Source organism: Ambystoma mexicanum, chromosome 7p, assembly GCF_040938575.1.
Source record: "Ambystoma mexicanum isolate Mex_15411 chromosome 7p, UKY_AmexF1_1, whole genome shotgun sequence".
Classification (NCBI taxonomy): Eukaryota; Metazoa; Chordata; class Amphibia; order Caudata; family Ambystomatidae; genus Ambystoma; species Ambystoma mexicanum.
In genome coordinates, this window is record NC_090939.1 from 816,774,763 (window position 1) to 816,798,930 (window position 24,168).

The 24,168-nt window shown below is 45.6% G+C and overlaps 1 protein-coding gene across 14 annotated transcripts in view; it reads right to left on the minus strand.

Moving 5' to 3' along the window:
- The window catches only part of ADGRG2 (adhesion G protein-coupled receptor G2), an 835,692-nt gene that overhangs the window by 376,472 nt on the left and 435,052 nt on the right, over window positions 1–24,168 (minus strand). For all 14 annotated transcript variants that reach the window (XM_069636971.1, XM_069636968.1, XM_069636965.1 and 11 more), the window contains 3 exons: window positions 21,895–21,938; window positions 1,245–1,290; window positions 645–682 (listed from right to left, as the gene is read on the minus strand). In XM_069636971.1, coding sequence (XP_069493072.1) covers window positions 645–682; window positions 1,245–1,290; window positions 21,895–21,938 — 128 coding nt within the window. The remainder of the gene's footprint in view (window positions 1–644; window positions 683–1,244; window positions 1,291–21,894; window positions 21,939–24,168) is intronic.

The following is a 24,168-nucleotide window of genomic DNA, read 5'->3' on the forward strand; positions in this document are numbered from 1 at the left end:
TTAGATTTCACCACCTCTATGACATAATCCAATGTTTAATTGTGATCAAATTGTAATCAGTGATTAAAAGTTGCTATTTCCAGGAAATCTAATTTTGTGCCACCATGAGAGAAAAGGTGTTCTTGCCGCAGTAGATGGCGAACCTCTAGATCTTGCTTCCGTCCCAACATTCTGAGGAAGCATAACCATAAGAGATAATACATGAAATAGAAAGGGGATACATGTAAAGTGTAAAACTAAGCAGAACAGGAAATGTGATCCCCTAATTTGGATAGGTCTATCAGCTCTTCACATGATGTACATATTTTACAAAGAACAGTTTTGGAAATTTTGTCGAATTGGTCAAAGTTTGTCACAATTCTACATACTATTGGTAATTTTCTAAGTAACAAGTAGGATTAAAAAAACACTGTATAATGCATGTAAAAGTAGACCGTTATTAATTAATAAGATGTTTGTGGTAAACGCAAACACAATTTTTCTTACAAATATTAAATTAAAAAATCCACAGTATATTAAAACCTGAAATCCCACTGATGTTAATTAAAGACACCCTTGACAAAGTATTCTCCGGCTTAACACATGATTCAGAAAATAGAAACGATGCAGAGGAATCACTTGTGACATGTCTTGCACTAATGTACCTGCTAGAGTTCTTTTCAGCACACATGACATTGTAGAACTGAAAAGAAAAACACAAAACTACATTAGAATATTAAGGATAGATAGGCATATATACATCCCTGTCCGACCCTTTTTTCACACTTTTCTCGCCCTTTTATGATTGAGGCATCATTACGATTTCTGCGGCATTACCTTAGGTTAAACCGCCAAAGTAAATTACTGTTACCACATTCAGTGACAGTAATTAGTCCTACAGCTTCATTAGGTATACCCCCTTTTGGAGCACCACTGGTCTCCATTGGGTTTATGCGGTAATACCCTATAGGTCAAAACAACCATTATAAATGAATTTAATACCTCAATTTACAACATAGTTTTCTTACACATATGAGTTGTAGAGTGGTAAACAGGTGTACTCCAGAATACTGCCTGCTTTACCACTCAACTCATGAAGCACGAAGTGTCCAGCATATACACCTGAAGTGCATTGCTCGTGCTCCTTATAAAGAATCTGCTATCATTTAGTACGCACGTCAGTAAGACAATATAGAGACCACATTAAAATTCATTACAGATACCCATGACCAACCAGGACCAGTGAAACATTGAAACCCATTTACCATTTCATTTGAGAGTCCATTCCATAAACTGCTGTTGCTTGCATTCCTGTAAAAAAGATAAAAATATCAGTTGTGATAATCCCTAAGTGAAAAAAAAGCTGGACAATAAAACAGCAAACACAAGATTATGAAAGGCTGTGCTGCCTTTTGTAAGACCTCACACTCCACAATTCCCCCACTCGTGAATGAGGGCAGGCCTACGAGGCACACTCAGTTGTGGCCCACATGTGTTGGACTTTAAAGTGGTGGAAGTATTTGTGAACATTGTGCATCTTTGGGTTGGTTAAACTAGTTAACAAGAAAATATCTTTTGAAAAGCATTCTTTCTGAATGAACCAGTCATTTGATATTGGTTTGAGGAAAAGCAGTGAAGGATCTACGCTGTTGTACTGCCGCGTAGATGATTTAATTGTGAACAGAGTTAACATCACTGTGCCACGTTGGCCTGAACGGCTTCAGAGAATGCGATGAATGTAAGGTCCAGAGGGGGAAATGGGTGGGACTCCCAGGTTTCTCAGTCCATCAGAAGACAGTGACACAAGAGGGGTGCATTAAAGCCTTGTAGGTCCTGTTGCCCAAAAGTGGGGAGCCAGGATAGCGAAGGAGACTTGGGCAGAAAGAGCCATGAATAAGACCAAGAAATACAGGGCACATGGAAGGGGAACCCATTCTTGGCCCAAAGACTAGGGAAGATGCAGAATCATCCCCAACTCATCCCTTACTCTAACCAGTGGGATTACAACCCGATAACCTAAAATATGAAACAGGCTTTCTGATCAAAAAGTCTCCTTTGGGCTATCAACATCTCCCAAACATAATGAAGACTACACCACACCACCACACATCTCCCAGTGAAGGGCACAAGTTACAAATCTTGCCAGGCCTAGAATTAAAGGAATTTGAAAAAATACAGTTGCTTTTCCGTATCACATTTCATGCCAGATTCCAGCCTCTAAGCACAGGACTGTATCGAACCCATGCTGCTCTGGATTGTCTTGTTTCCAAAATTAGCATGTTGTCCGCAAGCTAGCCAACCGGCTAGAATTAAACAACCCAGGGAATCCTTTGCAGCAGCCTTTATTTTGCAATGTAAATCACCTTGAACCTACACTATAGAAAATCTTAGTGAGAGCAGGACCCACAGAGAGGACCGCGACCACGGGGCCCAGCTGTGCACAGCAGCCCAGCATTGAGCAATCACTTAATGCAGAGGCAATATCAGGCGACTTCCCAGTGGTGGCAGAGCAGGGATTTGAAAGATGGTCAGCAGAGTTTAGCAGTGATCACTGCAAATACTATTCCATGTACTGTATCAGTTTACAAAGTGTTATGGAAGGCAAGGTGGTGGATGTACTACTTAATGGTATGCCCTGAAGAGCGGCGTTACCAATGGTGGCCCAATAAGCTCCGTTGGAACCAGAGTTTGAATTTGGCAATACTCTTGTGCGAGGTAGTGTGCAGTAGTTGAGAACAGTTTACTGCTTGCGCGCCAAGAGTGTGGGGCTCTGATCAACTAAAAGCTGGTCATGTGCCAGGGCTGGGTTGCAGCGACGAGAGTTGAAAGGCCGTCAATGGTGGTATTTGAAGACAATGTGAGTATGCAGGAGAACACAGTGGAGGAGTGCGCGAAAGAAGAGTGGACTTGATCGAACAGAGGAGGCAGGGAGAGTAAAAGCAATGCAGTCAGGAGCAGACAGTGGAGGTGAGGAGAGTGATATAGCTGAGCGACAGGAGATAATGGATTAGATGGGTAGAGAAAGTGGAGCAGGAAGGACAGGACAAAGGAGGTTGGAAAAAAAGGAATGACAGAAAAAACAGCAGTGTTGCAGAGTGTAAGCATACCAAGATACACAGCAGGGCGAAGCACAGACAGTCCTGGAAAGGACTAAAGACAGGAATGTGTGTGAGCCTCTTGGAGGGTAGAGGAGGAATCCTTGAAGAGAGAGAATGAGAATATTCAGAAGGTGATATAGATGGCAGAGAAGCAAAGAGAGGCACATTAGCAGAAAAAGAGTATGCACCCTAAACACTAATACGAAGGCCTGGATGCACAGGAGGAATGGATCCACAGGGGTAAGCTGTCAGAATCTTACAGAGAAAAAGTTAGGAGAGATTAAGAAGGCCAGATTGTTATTATTGTGGTTATATCATCCTTAATGTCACACTCCTCTAGCTTCGAAGCACTGGACTAGGGATTGAACCCATGTTGCACAGTATTGTTTTGTTTCCAAGACAAGGGTGTTGCCACTGAATTTTCCTCGTTGCAGGTGTTGAGGAGAAAGAAGAGACAGAAGATAGTGGAAAAGAAGCAGCAGTGCACGATGTTGCAGGTAGACCGGTCCTGATCAGGTGGCACAGGTTTACACTTTGCTGGAAAGGCTCTGGCAGAGATGGTTGTCTGTGTTCGGAAGCTCAACACCCAAAGGTCCCAAGGCCCAGTGAGATCTGGAGAAATGTGCCCCAGGTGTAGCAACACTTGAAACAAGCCTGGACCTAACAAGTGTAGCAGGTAAAGTGGTCACAAAGAAAGAAAGCTCAGCATCCCAATTACAGTGACAGTGGCTGATGCATGACAACCCCAAAGACAACAGAAATCTTAAACCTACAATGAAAGAAGTGCATATAACACTAAAAACCCCACTGACTGAGTCTTTTGTGTTATGAGTTAGCTGAATCCACAGTTTGAATTAGACAAACCTATTCTGTTGCATGACACTGTGCACCACAGCTGACCAGAGCATACTATTTGCAGGTGCATTAAAAGCTTCACAAAGGACCCAAGCCAGACGCTGGCTTTGGTGATGAGAGTTAGAATGCAGTCAGCGGTGGTAGGTAAATTCAAGGAAAGAAAGCAGGAGACAGAAAACAGAAGCGCAGAGTTGATGCTGTGACTTGTTTGACTATCTGGAGGCAGTACCTCAGGGCAGTAAGTGATGGAATCATGAACTATGGTCCTCAAGTAAGTTGCAATTGATCCTTTTTAGATTTTTTTGTAGATTTGCTAACCTTTTCTCCAGGGTATCAGGTAATATCATCCCCACCAATAATATCGCCATATACATGGTCGTCGGGAATGGCCATAGGCGATATTATGTGGGGATAATTTATGGGGTAAATGGGAGCGGGGGTTGCAGGGGTGTCTCCTGGTCCCTTTAAAAAAGTATGGGGCTTGCAGGGTTGTCCCCCGCAGGTGCCATGGTTAATATTGCCACAAAGAAACAGCGTCATTCTTGCATGCCGATATTTTTGCAACGATATTAACACATGGAACCTTCTCCAGGCAACCTTAAACCCTGCGTTACTTTGAATTGCAAAATGAACTTAGCTGAACCCTTTTTTCAGAGTCATGAGCTGTTTCTTAATTCCTGGTCTTTGACAACGATCAACTGTGAGGAACATGATTACTTCCCAATTTCAACCATGATTCAAGTTAGTGTAAGAGCACTTGGACACGCCTATGTCCAGTAGGATCTAATAATATGGAAATGTATAAAGGTTGAACCCGTAATGAAGGTGTTCACTCTAAAACAAATGTTTATTTTTATGGGATAGCATATTTAGGTTCTAGAATTATTTCCCAGACAAAAATAGACATGAACCACATGTTTCATTGACATCAACAGCTTCTACTGCTACCCACATTTTAAAATCAAACATTTGATAACCTATTAACTTGGCAGGCCATGTAAAACATCCACACATACAGCAGTTTTTTTTAATTCACAAAGGTTTACAGATGCACTGAAATACACCTCAATGCTACGAGTTTACGGGTAGACCGTTGTTTCAGTTGGAGTTGGAGTCAGGCAGGCCTGACTCCAACTGAAACAACGGTCTACCCGTAAACTCGTCCAGTACTTCAAAAGCACCACCTGGATCACATCAACATTCTGAATGAGTCCCCATCTGCAGTGTATTGCCCAAATTCCCATGGCATATCCACCATACCTAAATACATATACGAAATACAAAAAGGAAACGAAACTATTAGGAGCTACCTATTGATATCTCAAATATGGAGCATTAAAACTTAATTGAATGCAAACAGGGATGGCTCGTCTAGAATAGGCGGATTGCTTCTGATCTGCCACCTATCGCCCATTATTGAGAGGCTTGCAAAAGCAGAGGGAACCCAGCACACAAGTGTACTCTCTCCCCCTGCAGGAATCAAATGGAGAATTCTCAATGGGCCATGGCTGGCTGGAGTCTACAGCTCTCTCAGTCAGGCATAGCCTATTGGGCAGGCTGGCTAGGGGCACTACAAGACAAGAGGATGCTCCTTGTGGACAAATGGGAAGCATCATGGTGTTCATTTTTCAGAGCCCTAGACATACGCAATGTATGCATAGCCAGGGATCTGAACCTGGACTCCCCAATGCTCGCCATTTATGGGTGTGGCGGTCGGAGTGATCCTTCCTGGAGGTGCAGCAGGTGGTGGAAGTTCTATGTGATTTGGTCAAAAAGGAGATCAAATTCGATTTCATCCATTTTTTTGTGGTACCTTTTGATGCAAATATATATAGGGGGAAGAAACCCTGCAGGCGCCCCATTTAATCTCCCCACATTGGTTATTTGCCTAACCACCCCCACCATATAATAGGTGGAAAACGTGATGACAAGAATGAGATGAATTTGAATTTGATGAAATCTCCCATGGCAAAGCATCCCTATCCTGTCAGTGGAGGGTGCAGGCCCAATGTCAGGTAAGTTAATTAACTTGTTTTGCTGAATGTGTTAGAGACGGTGAGGTGCTGGGGCCTGCAATTGCATGCGTATGTACATCCATGTGTTTGTGGGAGGTGCAGAATCATGTGCTTGTCCATGTGTGTGCACATGTGTGTGCCCCCCGTGTGTATTTGAATATGTGTGCAGCAGGGGAAGAGGAAGGCCAATTCTTTTTAAGATCACCAGAATAATTGAAGTAATTGGAAGTGACTTATACTGGGGGCACACGCATATGACCTTTATCAGAGGAACCAGTGCCGTGTTTGTTATATAAAGTGGTGATGCAGGCAATTGTCGCGGGAGATACAATGTTGAACATTCTATTAAAAACATTCTTGGGAGGAATAGCAAATGAATTCAACTCATCCCCAAGCTTACCAAAGGAAGCATTACCATGAAATGTCCATGCTGGGCATACAGAGAGGTTTCAAGCAAACAATTCCACCACTGAACAGCACCAGATAGGAGAGGAGCAGAACATCCATCTTTCACAGGAGGATAGTGGCCTCAATATCACCTCACATCAGGGAGCAGTCTGCAGACCAGGTGCAACCAATGTCTCATACCACTACCCAAAGTGAGGAGGGACTGCGCCACCAGCTCAGGCAGTGGGCATCACTCCTTAGAATAGCTGGCAGGAGGAGGGCAGAAGTTCTGGGGAGAAATGGACCTTGGGGAGTCAAGCAAGGAGTTTGCAACTGTGGCGAGGAAGGATGCGGCAACCCTGATATTATGGGGAGATAAAAGAAGCATGGGATAGTGATTTATCTATTTTTGACATTTATGTAACGCCCAGGCCCAAGGGTATCACAGTGTTTTGTACATAAGCAGATATAATACAGTACATGAAGACAGCAAAGGCAGAGACAGCTTCAGCCATTACTCATATTTGTCAAACAGCCAGGTCTTGACAGGTTTCTTGAAAGTGGTGAGGGAATGCTTGTTTCTGATGAGCGAGGGTAGAGAGCACGGGGGGCTGTGACACCACCTGCTCTATTGCTCTTAAAGCGCTGGGTGGTCAATAGTGTGCAAGCGCTGGACTTGAGCGCTTGCACAGGAACACTTTTGGTGATGCAGCTGTTAAAGTAGGAGGGGGCCTCTTGGTGGCTGCAACAGTGTCTGATAGCCAGTGTTTTGAAGTCCACACATGCTTTGATGGGGAGCCACTGGGATTCATGTTTTATAGCTGTGATGTGATCAGAGCATTTTAGGCCGTGGGTGGCATGGCGGGCTTTATTTTGGAGTAGTTGGAGTCTGGACATGTTGGCAGAAGTGGTGCCCATGAGCAGGACATTACAATAATCAAGTTTAGAGAGAATCAGAGCACATGCCAATGTGAGGCAATTGTTTGGTGAGAGGAATTGCCTGCTTAGAGAGATGAGTTTTGTAGTGTAGGCATTAGATGAAGCGACAGCATTAATCTTCCTCATCATGGCTAAGTCAGCTTTGAGGTAGACTCCCACAGTTTTTATTTGTTTGAGGACTGCAATGGTTGACCCATCAATACAGATGGAGAAGGAGCCATCCAGGTGCTTGAGCCGGTGTGGTGGGCCAATGATAAAGAGCTCTGTTTTTTCGTCATTTAGGCATAAATGAGTCGCCATACAGTTTTGGATTGTGCTGAATACTGCATTAATTGTGGATGTGTCACTGGCATCATCACCTGTGATGGGAATTAGTATTTGGGTGTCATCCATTAAGTTGGTGAAAATAATCTTCCTTGAGTCGAGCAGACCAAAAAGATTTTGTTTGTGTGTCATACAGTGTTGGAGAGAGGTACAAGCGTTGTGGGATGCCCAGAGGTGCAGGATGGGGTCAGCTGAAGATTCCCTGACGAATACTCGCGTGGTGCAATTACTCAAAGGATTTGATCCAAGCAGAGGCTTCAGTAGAGGAGTGAAAGTGCTGACTGAGGTGGTGACATACTATGTTGTGATCGACTAGGTCGACCGCAGCTCATAGGTCTAACAGGAGGAGGATGGCTAGATTGCCAGTGTCTTGGATGGAATCCAATTGGAATTTTAGGTCCAGCAGGGCCATTTCTGTGCTGTGCTTAGGGCAAATGCCAGATTTACTTTTGCTGTGAAGGTGGTTTTGTTTCAGGAATTGTTGGATTTGGCTATACACCAGGCAGTCCAGAAGTTTAAGAAGGAAGGGGAATGTTGTGATGGGTCGGTAGTTAGTGGGGGGAGCAGGATCTAGGGAGGTTATTCTTAGCAGAGGAGGGACCCAGGCAGATTTGATGTTAGTGGGCACCAACCTAGTCATGAAAGATGCATTAGCAAATTCTGTGATGATGGGGGCTAGCGTGGAGGCAGAGAGCTTTATTATGTGAGCTGGGCAGGCTTTGCAGCTGGACGGTTTTAGTACTTTAAAAGTGTTGATTACTTGCTCTTGTGTGACTTGAGTGAATGTGAATGGGGGATATTAGGGGTAGAGGTCCTGCTGGAGTGGGCAGCAGACTCAGGTAAAGGCAACTTACTGGCGAGGAGGGCTTGTTTGGCATTGATCATGGTAAGAAGTGTCTCAATTTTGTTATAAAGGGCATCTTGAATCATGGTACACCAGGCTCCGTCGTGCGTGTGGCAGTTGTGGGGGTTGGAGTCTCAAGCTCTCTGAGGATAGTAAATAGTTCTTGGCTGCTAGAACTTGGATTGGCCATTCTGTCATTGAGGCTGTTAGCTTTGCAGATGATAACCACTTTCATATAGGTGTAGGCCATTGTGGCGAGTGCCGAGCAGTTATTTGGAGAATTGTTTTTTGCATACGTGTTCTAGAGATCTTTTCTTCCTACGAAGACTGACTAGTTCATCTGTGAACCAGGTGTTATTAGGGGTGTGTGTGTGGTTTGCGAGTTCTGCATTTGATCGGCGCATGCAGATCAGGGGTCTGGAGCAGTGCATGTGTGGAATTGGTTGGCACGATCATTTGCCGTGTAGATCTGATCACTGGAGAGGTGCTGAGTGAAGCTAAGAGTGAAGGCATGAGGTCCTCATGTTTCAAATTAAGTATTGCGGACTTGTATGGGGCTAAGTGACGGAGCTGGGGTTTTGAGAGGTTTAGGCAGGGAGAGATTGAAGTGGATAAGGAAGTGGTTGGACCAGGAAACTGGGTTAATGGACGGTGTTAGGCAAGATTGTATGCAGTACCATTTGGGTGCACTACAACAACCATGACCTCCTGGCAATAGGAACCAAACCTTTGGTATAAGTCTGTACTAGTATTGGTAGTGGGCTGAGCAGCCAGGCTCACCTCAAGAGGGGTCAAAGTGAGCTGTAGGGGAGTTAAACTGAGGTTCACAGTGACAAGTATTCAAATAAACACGTACACACAATGTTTCCTGAATAAACCTCTTCAGAAGGGAGCAACATAAAAGCAACACACAAATACACTCCAAAACTACACACTTAGTTTCTAAATTCAGTAAAGACCCTTTTGGGATGGCCCAAAGTGACAACCTAACCCCTCAGGTGACTTCAATAGCTAGGGTGCTGGGAACATTAATATATCTTACTATTGCATTTAGAACATATTTAGGAATTGGCTAAAGGAAAATGTTATTAGAACAAACAAGAGATCACAAATATTCTCAAGCAGGGAAATACTTTTGGATCCCCTAAGCAGAGTCCTTCAGTATAACAGGTTAAGCCAAAGTCAATGGCCAAAATTCTATATGAGTTGAAGCACTTCTGGTAGTTAAGTAGAAAAGTCTTTGCACAATATTTTAGAGTCTTGGAAGAAAAGAAGAATCAATGTAGGGCCACAAGCTGTTTAGGCTTGCGAGTAGTAGAAGATGCAAGAAACTCTACAATAAGAGGCAAGTTCTGTCAGACCTGACAATACCTTTGGATTGAAAAAAAAGCAGATGACTCCTGTTCCTGTGCAGCTCTGCAGATCTCATTGTTCCTGGGCCTCAGTCATGGTGACAGGGGGGAGGACTTGTGGGGACTATTGCACTGCAACGGGATGGACATGGCTCGCAACCAATCTTCAAACAAGTGGCACTTCGGTGTTTCAGCTCCTCGTGACTACCGCAAATAGCAGCACTGCAGTTTCTGGCTGTCGAGATAAACTTTCCTTGCTTCTGTTGAGGGGGCTCAGGCTCGGTGAGTCCTGCTTCCTGGGAGTCCGGAGGATCTTCCTGGAGCTCTTGTCCAACTTAAAAGCAACGCACACTATCTGGTGTTCCTCTCCCTGGCTATTTGGTTTCCAGCAGCAACTCTGTGGAAATTCAACCAGCTCCGAGTAGATGTCCAGGTGTCTTACTTTGAAGTTGATTGGTGCCACCAGCTCAAGAGGAGAAGTCCTTGCAGGGTCTTCTCTGTCGATACAAATTTGGAGTTTCAGCACAGCAGCAGGGCTTCACCGGGCAAACCAACGGTCCAGGAGTTGCAGCAGACGTCCTCTTCAAATTCTTCTTCGGTTCCTTCGTCCAGTGGTTGAGTATGCCTTCCAAGCCAAAAGCCTTGCTTTTTATTCAGAATTCTGCCTAACAGTCCCCCCCCCAGACTAAGGGACAGGACGATTTAATTCACCCCGGATTAATCTCCTTACTCCAGTCGGTCATACTTTCTGGGGAGACCATCAGCATTTTGGTGATTACACACTGACCTGTGTTCAATGGTAAATCAAACCGCTGTAGGCTGATTGACCTTAACAATTTAGGATTTTCTCCCTTCATCTGCATTAACCATCTCAAGAATTGGTGGTCTGTTTGAACCACAAAAGTAAACCCATACAAGTATAGTCTAAACTTCTTCAAAGACCACACAATGACAACATATTTATGTTCTATGGTTGCCCACCTTGTCTCAGGTTCCTTCAGTTTCCTACTGATGAAGCAGATTGGGTGTTCCCTGCCTTTCTCATCCAGCGGACTCAGAACTGCACCTATACCTGTATTGGAAGCATTTGTCTGTACAATAAAGGATTGGTTGTAGTCAGGAGCTCTTAAGACTGGAGCTTGACAAAGGGCTTTCTTAAATCCTTCAAATGCCTTAGTGCGCTCCTCATTCCACCGGACCTTCTTGTGGAATTTGGGTGAGGAGATCACATTCAAGGGAGAGCTATGGTTTAACTGTTTGTAGGTTTTTACATGGGGGGTAATACAACAGTATATATGTTGCTTTCTCAATCTCAGCAGCATTCGATGCAGTCAACCATATTCAACTGTGGCCCAATTTACATTCATGGGGTATACCCTCTGGGTTGTTCAAATGAATCATTTGATTATACTCAAACACAGACATTCAAGTCTGTTTAAACCATTCTGGAGATCTCTCCCGGAACATCTTGCCCTCCCGTGGAGTAGGGCAAGTGTACGTCCTCGCTCCTTGCCTGTTTAACTTCTACCTCGTGGATATTGATGACTTTTTGAATCCAGTTGCTGCTGTCTCCCCGAGGTTGCACAGTGTTAGAATTTGCTGGTTGGACTATGTGGGCGATTATCTGTTATTTGATTGTACTGCGGTGGGCCTCCAGCATTTAATCAATGCTTGTGTGAGTTTTGTGGAAGATCATGCCTTGAAGGTCAACCCTTGGAAAAACTAATTTATTCAATTTCCAAACGTAGGAATAAGAATAAATTCTGTTGGTGTATTGGGGAGGCTCCACTTTATAATGTGAACTCCTTCACCTACCTCAGATTCTTGATTAACTCGGCATCCAGTTTGGTAGCCTTGTATCAGTGGTTTAAAAACAGAGCCTTCAGTTTGTCAAGTCAATTGGCCAGAATTGATTTCAAATTTGTCAAATTCTCATTGAATTCTGTGATTCACTATTACGAATGTAAAATTGTGCCAAAGTTATTGTACGGTATAGAGACTTATCCTGTTGGTATGCAGGACTACTTACCTGTACTTGAGGATAAGATATGGAAAAGGACCTTAAGATTATCACACCAGGTGATGCCATCAGATACGAATTGGGGATAAGTGTCCTTAAGAGCGAGTGCTTACTGGCGGTTCCTATTGCTACTATGTAAGATCTTATGTGCAACAGAGGAGTCCCTATACTATTTTACAAGATCAAGGCAGTGGGGGTCATTACGAGAAGGGCGGTAGCCATGGTGCTATTAGCACCATGGCTGCCTCTCATACCGTTACCAAGTCCGGTGTTGTTCAATGGGGCTTACCAGTGTAGTCCGACCCTGGCGGGACCTGTAAATCCCCATTGAACAAACCATTCCCCATTCCCATTTGAGCCCCCATAGGGCTCAATGGGAATGGGGAGGGCGCTAATAACAGGCTCGCGACTTGCAAGCCTGTTAGCGCCCTGGTCCCTTAGCGGGACCCGTAAGGGACATGTGGTCAGACCACACGTTCCTTACGGTCCCCGCCAAGGGACCTTGGAATAGGGCGGTAAGGGATTACTGGCACCGGTCTCCTTACCGGTGCCTGGTATCCCTTACTGCCCACCTTGGAATGACTCCCAGTGTCTGGATTCAGGCTATTTACCACCTGTGCATCGTTATTCTAGATCAACTCTGTAGTTCCACAGATGAATTAGTACACAGTCTAGCTAATTCAAGCTATTATCATATCAGCAGGATTGGATCAGCACTTTGGAGTCTATGCATTCCTATCCCTCGCTAAGTCACCTGAGGGGAGATTATAAAAACCTGGGAACTTTAGCGCAGTTTTTAAGTATTTATTTAGACAAACTGACGAGGTCAATTTTCCTTCATTTTCGTTAGAATCGGATTCTCTCCAAGCAGATTTTGGTGAGATACTGCATGCTTGCACCAGATCAAGCAGCATGCCGTTTTTGTAATTTTGCTGGACAGTGTGAATCACTCAAACATTGGCTGACAGTATGTAGATCACTTTCAACTCTGCAATTTCCATACTCAAAGAAACTGGCTGGGCGTACCACCTCAACTGTAATCACAGTTACATGATTTATAATAGCGCTGAAATTGGAGGTATTGCCTTATGATTAAGGCTTAAGATGGTATTTTAAGATTTTAGTATTTTTTGAGCGTCTATGTTGATATTTGATGAAATGTGATGAAATGATGAAGTATATTGATTAAATGTATGGCGAAAGTAAATGTTTTAAATCAATTTTGAGTATAGAAAACCTAATTTTAAGAAATGTCATTTTATATTTTATGTTCCAATTTTTTGCATAATGCTTGTAATGTATGTTGGCATTTCTCTATTTGTGTTGTATTAAAGGTTTAATTTGTCACCACACAATAAAACATTCTTAAATTCTTAAACCAGCATTGAATAGCAAGGGGTTCCAAATGTGTAGATGGGGCTGTTGGAGCCCACACCAAAGCCATTGGGTGAACTGCGGCTATCTTCAATGGCAGATATCTACAACTGTGACACTGTTATAATATTAAGAAGTGTAGCATACGTTGTAATAGAGAAGCCTGCTTATAGTGATTCTCTACATCTACAACCAATAAAATAAAAAACACAAGGCAATTCAGAAAAGCATTGAAGGGGACGGTAGTGAAACTCCACTCCCTCAACTGCTCCTCATTCAAAGGCACATGTCATAACCCCTTGCCAATCCATGCCTGTAAGTGTGAAGCCCATGAAAGTATAGATAAGCATTCACACATCCCCATATTTCCTGATGCACTTGATTCAGGCAAAACCATGGGCAGTACGTTTAGTCCAGAGCCACATTGTGGATAGAGAACCAGAAGCGATTATACCCAGGCACACAAGCCAATAGCAATAATTCATATAGTATATGACGCTACAACAAGTTACAACACTCTTACCTAAGTGCTCCCACACACCACTGTATGGCTCTGCCCATTAGTACAATGTAGGAGGGATCATATTGGTGCGTTGTTTGCTTGTGGAGCCATTATCTAGTATCTCGTCAGTATGCTATAGTCTTCCCAAACATTCCTTATTCATTCTACTTTTGCCCTGCTACATTTCTCGGAATGTGGTGATGCTAGTGAAGGTTACAGTTGAGGTTGGGACTGCTTATATGTAAGAAGGCACTTGTTGAAAGTCTCAGCAGAAAGCATGGTAACATTTTAGAGCTTTGGCAGGAGATTGATGCCTGAAGTAGTGTCATTTATGGTTGTGCTATACCAGTGGGCCTGGGGAGGTGGAGAGGGGGGTTCTTGGGCTGTTCATTAGCAACATATCGGTGTCCAAATTAATTACTAATATTATTTCTATTACTACTCTATTTAATACTTGTCTATTGTTATATTCTGATCTTCAGTTGTTGCTCTTATCATTGATCACATCAGTCCCCTTAATAATTTGTCTATACTTCTCTTTGTCTTTATACAAAAGAATGCTATTGCTCATTAACTGGGGGTGTTGCTAGGTCTGGAAAAGATCTGGGGCTACGCTAATTTCAGGACTGTTGGGCTCGGGGCTAGCTAGCCTTTTGGTTGTAGCCCCTAAGCTTCCATCCGGGGCTACAACCAAAAGACCCAGGGCTATAGCCACCTCAGGCTCCCTCAGCAACGCCTCTGCTCGTGCATAATTGACTCTCGTATGCCAGCAATTTGGACATGCATCATGCATGATGATGAAAGCTGAAGCCACTAGCCCCGCTTGTTATACAATCCTGGCTACGCCTCTGCGCAAGTCTACTGCAGAAGAGCTTACTCAAAGGAAGGGTCCACAGAGTCCACATTTGTTAATTCAAACTATTATTTTTGATAACATTCTTTGCTGCAGGTTTTTTTTTGTATTTGTACCATATGTGGCAATGCAATACAGAACATGGTCTTGGTAGCACTTACACAAAGTACATGCTTTTTGCATGCTTAAGTTATTTTAAGTTAAACCCATTTGTAAAGCGCAGCCTACACCGACTCGGGCATCATGGCACTCTGGGGGCAGGAAAGAAGAGGAGGAGGAGGAGGAGGAGGAGGAGGAGGCTGGGAAAGGGAGAAAGCAAAAACCTAGAACAGAAACGTTTTCAGAGCACGACAGAAGGTAAGATGATCCCTGATGCTACGGCGAAAAAGAGGGAGGGACTTCCAAAGCTGTGCAGCGTACACAGAGAAGGAACGACCCCCCGACGCGTGGACGCTAGAAATGGGGAACCAAAATCCGCAAGGCAGCAGCAGAGCGAAGGGAGAGGAAGCGAAGTACTGACAAAATGTAGACTGCAAATACTCTGACCCAGTTTTGTAGAAGGCCCGCTGACCAATACAAAGAGCCTTGAAATTAACCCATTTGGGCACAGCCAGCCAATGAAGATAAGCGAGAATTGACGAAGCAGAGGAATAAAGAGATGCCCCAGTGGCTAGCCTGGCAGCTGTATTCTGCAAAATCCGTAAAGTTTGTAGAAGATAGGCCGGTTGAGCCAGATAGAGCGAATTACAGTAGTCTATGGATCCCGAGATCAGAGGAGATACAAGCAGTGGACAGAGTTGAGGAGGGAGATCAGGGAGGACTTTACAAAATATCCCTGTGAGGTTTTACTCGGGACCCTCGAACCGAGTAGGCGGAATGTAATATACGCGGGAGCCAGGATCACACACAACTTGTCTTTATTAATCCAAGGCCGGAACTGCCAACTCCCCGTAGCCCCCTCCCTAACCCAACGTCACTTCCTCTTCCTGGAGAGAATGAGACCTTAACGGCGGTCTGCCCACACAACGATGTGGGCGGGCTGCATGCCCAGTGAAACGACGACCTGACATCTCCCTCCTTTTTAACAGTCAAGACACTTGACTCTCTTCACTCCATCTCCTCTATGAGTCTGTGAGGTTTTAGACGGCTTCTCTGGGGTCGACCGTTGTTGCAGGGTGTCCTTTCAGCTTGTCCGCCTGACATCATATTGTCCTCGCTTTCCGAGGCCTCACACTCTCCTAGGTAGGGGGTGTCTCGATCGTGATCATCGTCACTGTATCCGGTTCCATCCTGTTCATACTCCATGTGGCTCCTCCTAGGCTTGAAGCATGATACATTCCGAGTGACCGAGGATTGGTCGTTTCTCTGGGCCGTGATCATTGTCCCTTTTCTATGCGTGACAGTCAGTGGCTCTTGTGCGAACGTGGCGTCCTCCTTTCTTTGTTTGGGTTATCTCAACCACACTTGGTCCCCAGGCTCAATGTTGGACTCCTGTGCTTTCCTTTTGTGGTCCATGACTTCCTTCATTCTGGCCTTCGTTGTGACATCTTTATCTCTAGCCTCCTGTTCGAGTGGCGTGGCCTCGGTCGAGCTCGTGTCTTCCGGTAGCCGCGTCTGAATCGGTCTTCGAAACATCAGGTCAGCTGGGCAGATGCCCGTCGTGCTATGGGGGGTGTGTCGATAGTCCCTTAGGAACTGATAGAGTGCTTGCTCAAAAGGCTTATGAAGTATGGGCGCTATTTGAAGGGTTCTTTTGATGTTGGCCATGAATCTCTCGACCATGCCGTTTGCCTGTGGCCATCGCTGTGTAATTTTCCGATGGTGAAACCCCATGTATTTCGCAAAGTTTTCAAAGTCCTTGCTCATGAATGGCGCTCCATTGTCGGACTTTATGACCCTGGGTATTCCGTATGTGGACAGCATGCGGCCATTGCCGGGATGACACTGTAGGCTGCGGTGCTGTCGACGATTTGTGCCTCTAGAAATCTTGAGTGCTCGTCTATCAGCACTAGCACGTATGTGCCATCTCTTAGGGGTCCAAAGAAATCTGCTGCGAGTTCCTCCCACACATGTCCCGGTAATGTTGACATGTGAACTGGGTTTGGGTGTGGCGGCGGTGCTACTTGCGCGCACGTCGTGCATTGGCCTATCATTTCTTCTACCATCGCGTCCAGTCTGGGGAACCACACCTTTTGCCGTGGTAGTCTCTTGGTGGCGACCACTCCCCGGTGGCTTTCATGGGCTACTTGGATCGTTCTGGTGCGTAATGACTTCGGGAGGAGTACCTTGCACCCTTTTAGTATTACATGATCGTAGACTATTGAAAGTTCATCTCGAACCTGGTCTATGAGTTTGATGTCTTCTTGAATCTCCTCCGGTTCCTGTCTCTCTTGTTGACGCATGTGCACTCTTCTGTCTTCCTGTATGCAGTGACGTACGATTTGCAATGCCGGGTCCCTCTCTGACTGTGTGATGATGTCTGCCCACCCCACGGGCAGGGGCTGCAAGTGGTGGATGACATAGTTGAGGTATTCATCGGCGATGGATGGTTGAGGGTTGGCAGGGCCAGTCGGGTGGCGAGACAGATAGTCAGCCGGGTTGTCTTCTTTTCCCGGGTGGTGTTTAATGGTGAACTTGTAGTCCTGCAGACGTAGACCCCATGGGGCTATCCTTGGCGGCATCCTTGATTTGGGGTCTCCGTAGATTGTAAGCAAAGCCTGGTGATCCGTCATGATCGTGAACTCTTTGCCGTATAGAAACAGGTGGAAGTACTTGCATGCCCACACCACCGCCAGGCTCTCCTTTTCGGCCTGGGAGTAGTGCGCTTGTTCTGTGGGTGTTAGGCTCCTGCTAGCATATGCCACGATGTAGACTTTAGTGGGTTCATGCGGATCAACTTGCGTGAGTATGGCGCCTAGGCCGACGGGGCTGGCGTCAACGATTACTTCGGTGTCTCTTTTGGCATTGAAGTAGGCCATGTCCTCTGCCTTTGCGATGGCGTCTCGTATCGCCTCAAATGCCTTCTGACATTGTGGACCACGTGCAGGGTTGGTCTTTTCTCGTCAGTAGGCGTAGAGGGTTGCTGATTGTTGCGTAGTCTTTTAGGTACCTGGAACAGCCCTAGGAAAGATCAAAGCTCCGTCGTAGTTGTCGGGGGTGTGGCAGAGTTGAGCGCTGCTACTTTATTCGGGTCTGGCCGCATCCCATTGCTGGAGAAGATGTGGCCGAAGAACCACAACAATCCTTTCCCAAATTCACATTTGGACTTATTCAGGGTTAATCCGGTCACTTGTTCTTCCTTAGTCTTACCAAATACCATGACATCGTCGGAATAATTCAGGCAGTTCAGCACATGTCTGATGACGCGTTGTATCTCCCCCTGAAAAATTTCGGCTGCGGAGGATATCCCGAAGCTGAGCCTTTTATATTGGAATAGGCCTAAGTGGGTGACGAATGTCGTGATGTATCTCGATTCTGGTGCGATCTCAATTTGGTGGTAACCTTTTGTGAGGTCCAATTTGGAGAAGACTTGCGCCCCATGGAGAAGGTGGATCATGCCAGTGATCCTGGGCGCCTGATGTCTCTCCCTCTCAATTGTGCGTTGGCTATCCTCATGTCTACGCACAGACGTATTGACCCGTTGGGTGACTTTTTGGGGACGGGGACAATAGGGGATACCCATGGTGTGGGCCCTGACACTGGTTCTATGACGTTGAGTTTGATGAGTTTGTCTAGTTCTTCTTCGACTTGGTGTTGAATGTTGACAGGTATCCCTCGATAGTGCTGAGCGACGGGCGGTATGTCCGGGTTTATGTGCAGCTGTACTTTTCTGTGTTTGAGTTTTCCCAGCCCTTTGAATAGACTTGGGAAGGTGTGTTCTATTGAGTCTGGTCTGGTGAAGTATTTGTGGGCCATGAACTGGTACAGTATGTGCACTAGACCCATCTCAACAGCGGTCTTAAAGCTCAGGATACACCCGCTGTTGGCTTCTGTCTTCAGAATATGCAGGGGAATTTTTGCTGTGTGTGATTTGTGTACGCACCAAGCAGTGATGGTCCCTTTGCAGGGTAATTGGGTTGTGGCTCCGTACGGTTATATGTCCACTGTTGCCTTTCTGATTTTCGGGGGGTTGGAGAGTGAGTTGCACGCCTGCTCGCTTATTATGTTAACTGTTGCCCCTGTATTGATAAGGAATTCCAGGGGTGTGTTGTTGACGTGCAGTGTGAGGATTGGACTGTGTTGGGTGGCCATGGCATTATTGAGAGCCCACGCGTACCCTTTTTTCCGTTGGTCATCCTCTGATGACTGGGATTCACTGCCTGATGGGGAACGCATTTCAATGTATCGGACAAATCGTCTACTTTGAGATCGCCTGGAGCCGTCATTGGGCTTCCGGTCCTCCCTGGCATATGAGCTCCTGCGTGTTCTGTCGTCTCTCCGGGGTCCCAACTGCTCTTCGTCTCCTCTCCCAGCGGGTGGGCTGTGTCGCGAGCTTCTCCTCCTCTCCAGTTGTCTCGGTCTGCTCGGCCCAGGTCCGGGGGCATTTTTGCAAACCGCTCTGTAATGGTCCATTCCGCCGCAGGTGGCGCATTTTTGTCCGACTGCCGGGCAGTCGCCCACGTGTGGATATTCGTACCCGCATCGGTAGCACGTGGCGTCTGAGTGTTTCCTGCTTTGTGAGGGAGCAGCGTATAGCTTGTTGATAGTGTCCAGGTTGGGTGTAGGGGGCTGAATGGTGACCTTGCCCAGGCTGTCTAGCTGCGACTCGACGGCTGCTTCCATTCTGGCGAGGGCGAGGATTTCCTCGAGGGACTTTTGCTTCTGGAGTAGTTGCTTTCTAAACGGTTGTGAGATGCAGCCAGCTATGACTTGGGATCGTAGTGCCTCTTCGTTGGAGTATTTGTGGAACTCGCAGTATTTCAACTTGATGCGTAGGCGCATCACGAAATTATCTAGAGACTCACCTTTTTCTTGTCTCGTGGCATGGAACACATGGAGCTCATAGTCGATGTTTGTATAATGTGTGAAATATTCTGATAGCTTCCCATGAAGTTCTCCATAGGTGACGGTGTCTACGTTCATCAATTCGCCTGCTATGTCTCTGACAGCAGAACCCACTGTCATGAATAGGGTGTTTTTCAGCATTGCGTCATCAGTTAATCCGATTGTGCCGGTGTAGAACTTAAAGTCCCTGAGCCATATGACCCATCTGGGTCCTAGATTGGAGGGGTCCGTGACATCGAATGGGCCTGGTATGGGCAGATTTTGGGAGGCGGTACCTGATCCATGCGCCTGTTGAGGATCATCTGCCATGGCTCCCGATCCGCCGGATGAGGACGCTGCTGGGCTCGTTGTGGTTGACATGTCCACCGTGTCTGGTGTGTTCCGGTTGAGGCCTGGTGTGTCTCCGGCGTTGTCAACCCAGAGCATGTGCTTGTAGAGGCCGCGCGGGCCCCTGTGTTGTCTTCACTGAACAGAGGATTGCCCCCGGGTTCCCGACTCCCATGGGGCCTCCCGCCGGGGGGCGACGACTTGCGGGCCTGCCGGGCACGCTCCGTGTTGTGGACGTAGCTCTCTGGCCCCGTGTTATGCGAGCACGCCCCGCGAGGGCAGCCTTCCTCCGCCGCGCTCGCGGTGCTGAGTGTGTCCCCCTGCGTACAGCGAGTCCACGCACGAGAGGAGCGCCGATGCGCCAAGCTGCTCGGCCGCGGTCCTCTGCGTGCCTCCCCAGCCTCGGGAGCAGAGGTGCGCAGACGCGCTTCGACCACTCGACTGCGGGCCTCCTGCTGGCACGGGCGGGTATCACGTACCCTTTTGTCGCCAATTGTGAGGTTTTACTTGGGACCCTCGAACCGAGTAGGCAGAACGTAATACGCGGGAGCCAGGATCACACACAACTTGTCTTTATTAATCCAAGGCCGGAACTGCCAACTCCCTGTAGCCCCCTCCCTAACCCAACGTCACTTCCTCTTCCTGGAGAGAATGAGACCGCAATGGCGGTCTGCCCACACAACGATGTGGGCGGGGTGCATGCCCTGTGGAACGACGACCTGACAATCCCAAACTCTTTCCTACAGGCCTCTTGGATTACCTTGGAATACAATGCCCATTCTTTGCAAAAAATAAGAATCATTATTTTAGTTAATTATTTGAGTGTTTGATTATTTCTTTGCTTTTTTTCACTGGACTACAAGAGCCCAATCACGATCTGGATCTCACAGCATGAGCTTTTACCACACCTCCCATTCGCAAATAAAAGTGTTCTTGGCAAGCCACTGAAAAAATAAATGAGTATGCTTCCTATTAAAGAAGCACATACAAGATCACGAAAAGCTGTTCCTCGGAGACTGATTCATCATCCTGCACTACACATCTCAGTAGACACAGGCTCTCATGTCTTCCTCTGGATACTGTTGGCCGTAGGAACTCTTCATCATGCATGTTGTGGTGCATGGCGTGCTGCCAAAGTTGGCAAGACCACCGTAGGTTGTGTCCGATTGTGACAGGTATCGCAGAGAGGTAGGGGGCGGAAAGAGATTCTGGGGAGAGGCTGATGGGCCAGGGAGAGGAGGAGGTTGTGGGTTCTAGTATGGAGGTACCAGCTTCAATTTGCAAAGTGACTTTGACAAAGGGTCATGGGGGGGGCTGCATGGTCGAGGGGTAAAGCAAATGCAGGCAAGGGTGCATTGAGCGCCTTGCTGAAAATGCAGTGGAAAAAGCATGCCCCAGGCCATTCAGAAAACAGTGGTGGCCTTATTTTATCATAGAACGGTGCTGAATCAAACTAGTTATTGGGGAGAATTAAGCTAAATCAATGAATTTGTATCAGGCGCATGCAGAAGAGGCCGAGAGAAGAGTGCACTATGTGCGCCTCACAGCATTTCTACACATTAGGTGACACATCTGGCTTATGACTACGCAACAAACATTCAAGGAACAGTGGTCTCAATCTTTGCAAAAACTGCCAAAAACAGTTAAATCAAATTAAAAAAAATTAAAAAAAAACTCTGGCTTCCAGTAAGCGCCTGGACAATAATGTGCAGCCTGCCAAGGGAAGACTTGCTGAAATGATGCACCCTCGGCAGACGTGCTGTGGAGATATCATAGCAGATCAAGTGTGGGAGCGCCCTTGGGCACATCTACTACTTCATTTGAAAAGTATTTGCTGGGCTCTTTTCTTCATTCTGAAAGTAACCCTACACAAGTCCATAAAGCATTACATGAAGTTAAGCGCTTCAAATCTTCCATGTGCAACTTTTTCTGCAAAAACGAAAAGCAAAATTAACATGAACTCCCAACAGATTGTGAGAAGCCCCATAAACAGATAAAGAATATTTTGTTAGGTTACTCACATGGATGGAGACAGACTATCCAGAGTTTTGTTAATATTAAAGATCTGTAAAAGAAATAAACACATGAGATGAAGGTGAGCTAGATCTCTTAAAAATGCATTTCCATTTATGTTTGTTGATGTTGAGTTGAGATGGGGGCCAACTCCAAAACTAAAAGAGGGCTTGCATTTCGAATGCATTGTGGGTTGAGGGGGGCAGCATCTGGGCGTGCACAACAGTAACAATGTTCCTGGTTTGCAATGTGCCCTGTTAAAGAAGTTGGCTAGTGAAGTGACGCAAAGTATGCCAAGTTCACCTTTCTTTGAATTTCACCATCTGGGTAATCCAGTAGGGATGATCCTAGGGGGGCAACATGTTTACATCTAGGCAATATGGTTCTAGGAAAGAGCAGAACTTGCGTTTGACCAAATAAGACATCAAACAAATCCTTTAACTTTTTTTTATTACAACCAAAATACTTGACACAACTCCAACCCTTGCTACAGTTAACCCAGCGTCCCCAACACCATCTTATTGTCATGCATGTCAAAGCATGCTAGCTTAAATGGAAGCAGCGCTTTTTTTGCTAAAGTCAGTTTTGAAATCTAAGCAGTGCTGTTCTCAAGTAAAACTCCATGCTCACTACAACTGATTATTTATATTTTTGGGAGGTGTTGCACAATGGAGATTGTTTTACAGTGCAATTTGATTTAACCAGTACCACGTTCCATAGAACTCCAGCTATGCAATTTCATAACGACAACAGGGAAAGTAATTTCTAATTTGCTTGAACGGTTTTTATGTGTAGGAAAGCAGTGTTCTTCAAAGACACATCCATGCGCTGCTGTTGCTTTTTTTTAGGGTACAGCTGAACTGCTGCCTAATTTATGTCTCATTACAGCTGCAAAGGATTTTTGTCCAGAAGCCACCGTGGGTGCTAACCAGTGGAGCTTTACCTGCTTACTGCAAGGCAGTAATGTATGCGGATGGACTGAAATGCGTCTGGCCCACTTTTTCAACCACTTTGTGGAACCCCATGCAGATATATTTCTCCTGCAATAAAGGTAAGTGTTGGAGATGTTTTATGGAGGTAATCCACTTTGCAATTCAGTGTTATTCATCGGTAGTGGAAAGTAATGTGCCAACCAATTAAACAAACAGCATTTACAAATATACCTGATTTTACCATTACTGCCATAGCTACTATATCTTTTTTTAGTTTAAGCACCTATAAGCCGAAACTATTGCATTAGAGTACAGATAGGGAGGAATGGCATATGAGGAGGGACTCACAGTTTGTAGCGGTTTGGTTATTTGCCCTCCCATTGACTGCCCATGGCCATAGTAATCCCAATGGCCATTCCCACCCAACACACCTTCCCATGGGAACTCTTTGAGCTAGCTTCAATCAAGCCTTACTACCAAACGTTGCACTCAAACTGCCTGCCAGTGTTTTTTCAAAACAGTCTTCCGAGAGTTAATAAATGAATTGCAGTTGTAAAACCGCTACTGATGTAACAAGCATGTCTGCCTTCAGCCACTTAAATTATAAGCACTTTGTGTGTCCTGTTAAAAACAAGCATTGGCAAAGCCAGCAGTTTTGGTTTGTTTACAAGTATAAGGCATTTTTCAGGCAGTGCTATTAGATGCTCTGGTATTCGCACCATTTTTTTAGCTGCTGCCACCAATGGCCAGTTAATACCACTACGGCAGTCTGGTGAGTGCCTTTGCCATGTCTACAAAAAAACGTTGCCAATGCCAAGGGGCGGTTATGTAGTGATTTTGTTCCACTGTCAAGTTTGAGAATACATAGGAAATATCACTTGCACTAACAAATTGCATCACTTTGTTAAAACCATCTTCATATGTGATATAATGATGAAATTAATTCACTATAAATAATTCTTACATTACATTTCTCACAGATCAAAGTTAACACACAGCAATCAGGTTCACCTCCAATAAAATGCAGTGAACCATTCACTATAATGTATCACTACATGATAATGTTAATTCAGCTCTATCAGGCAACAAGTTGCGCTGGGCTCGTTCTCGAAACAAAAGAATAGTATTTTGAGAAAAAAATGAACTCGTAAAAAATAATGTGCTCTTTTGGCAACTTGTAACTGATAAGGATCTGAAAGGCGATCAGACACTCAATTGCTGCATAGGAGCAGAAGAGTGGAGTCTCCATTTTAAGAGTGTGTATGGGGGCATGGAGAGCGAAGTCCCCCTTCCACCAATTTACAAGAAGGTTGTTTTACCAAGTGACGACCGACCGGCTGTGCATCACTA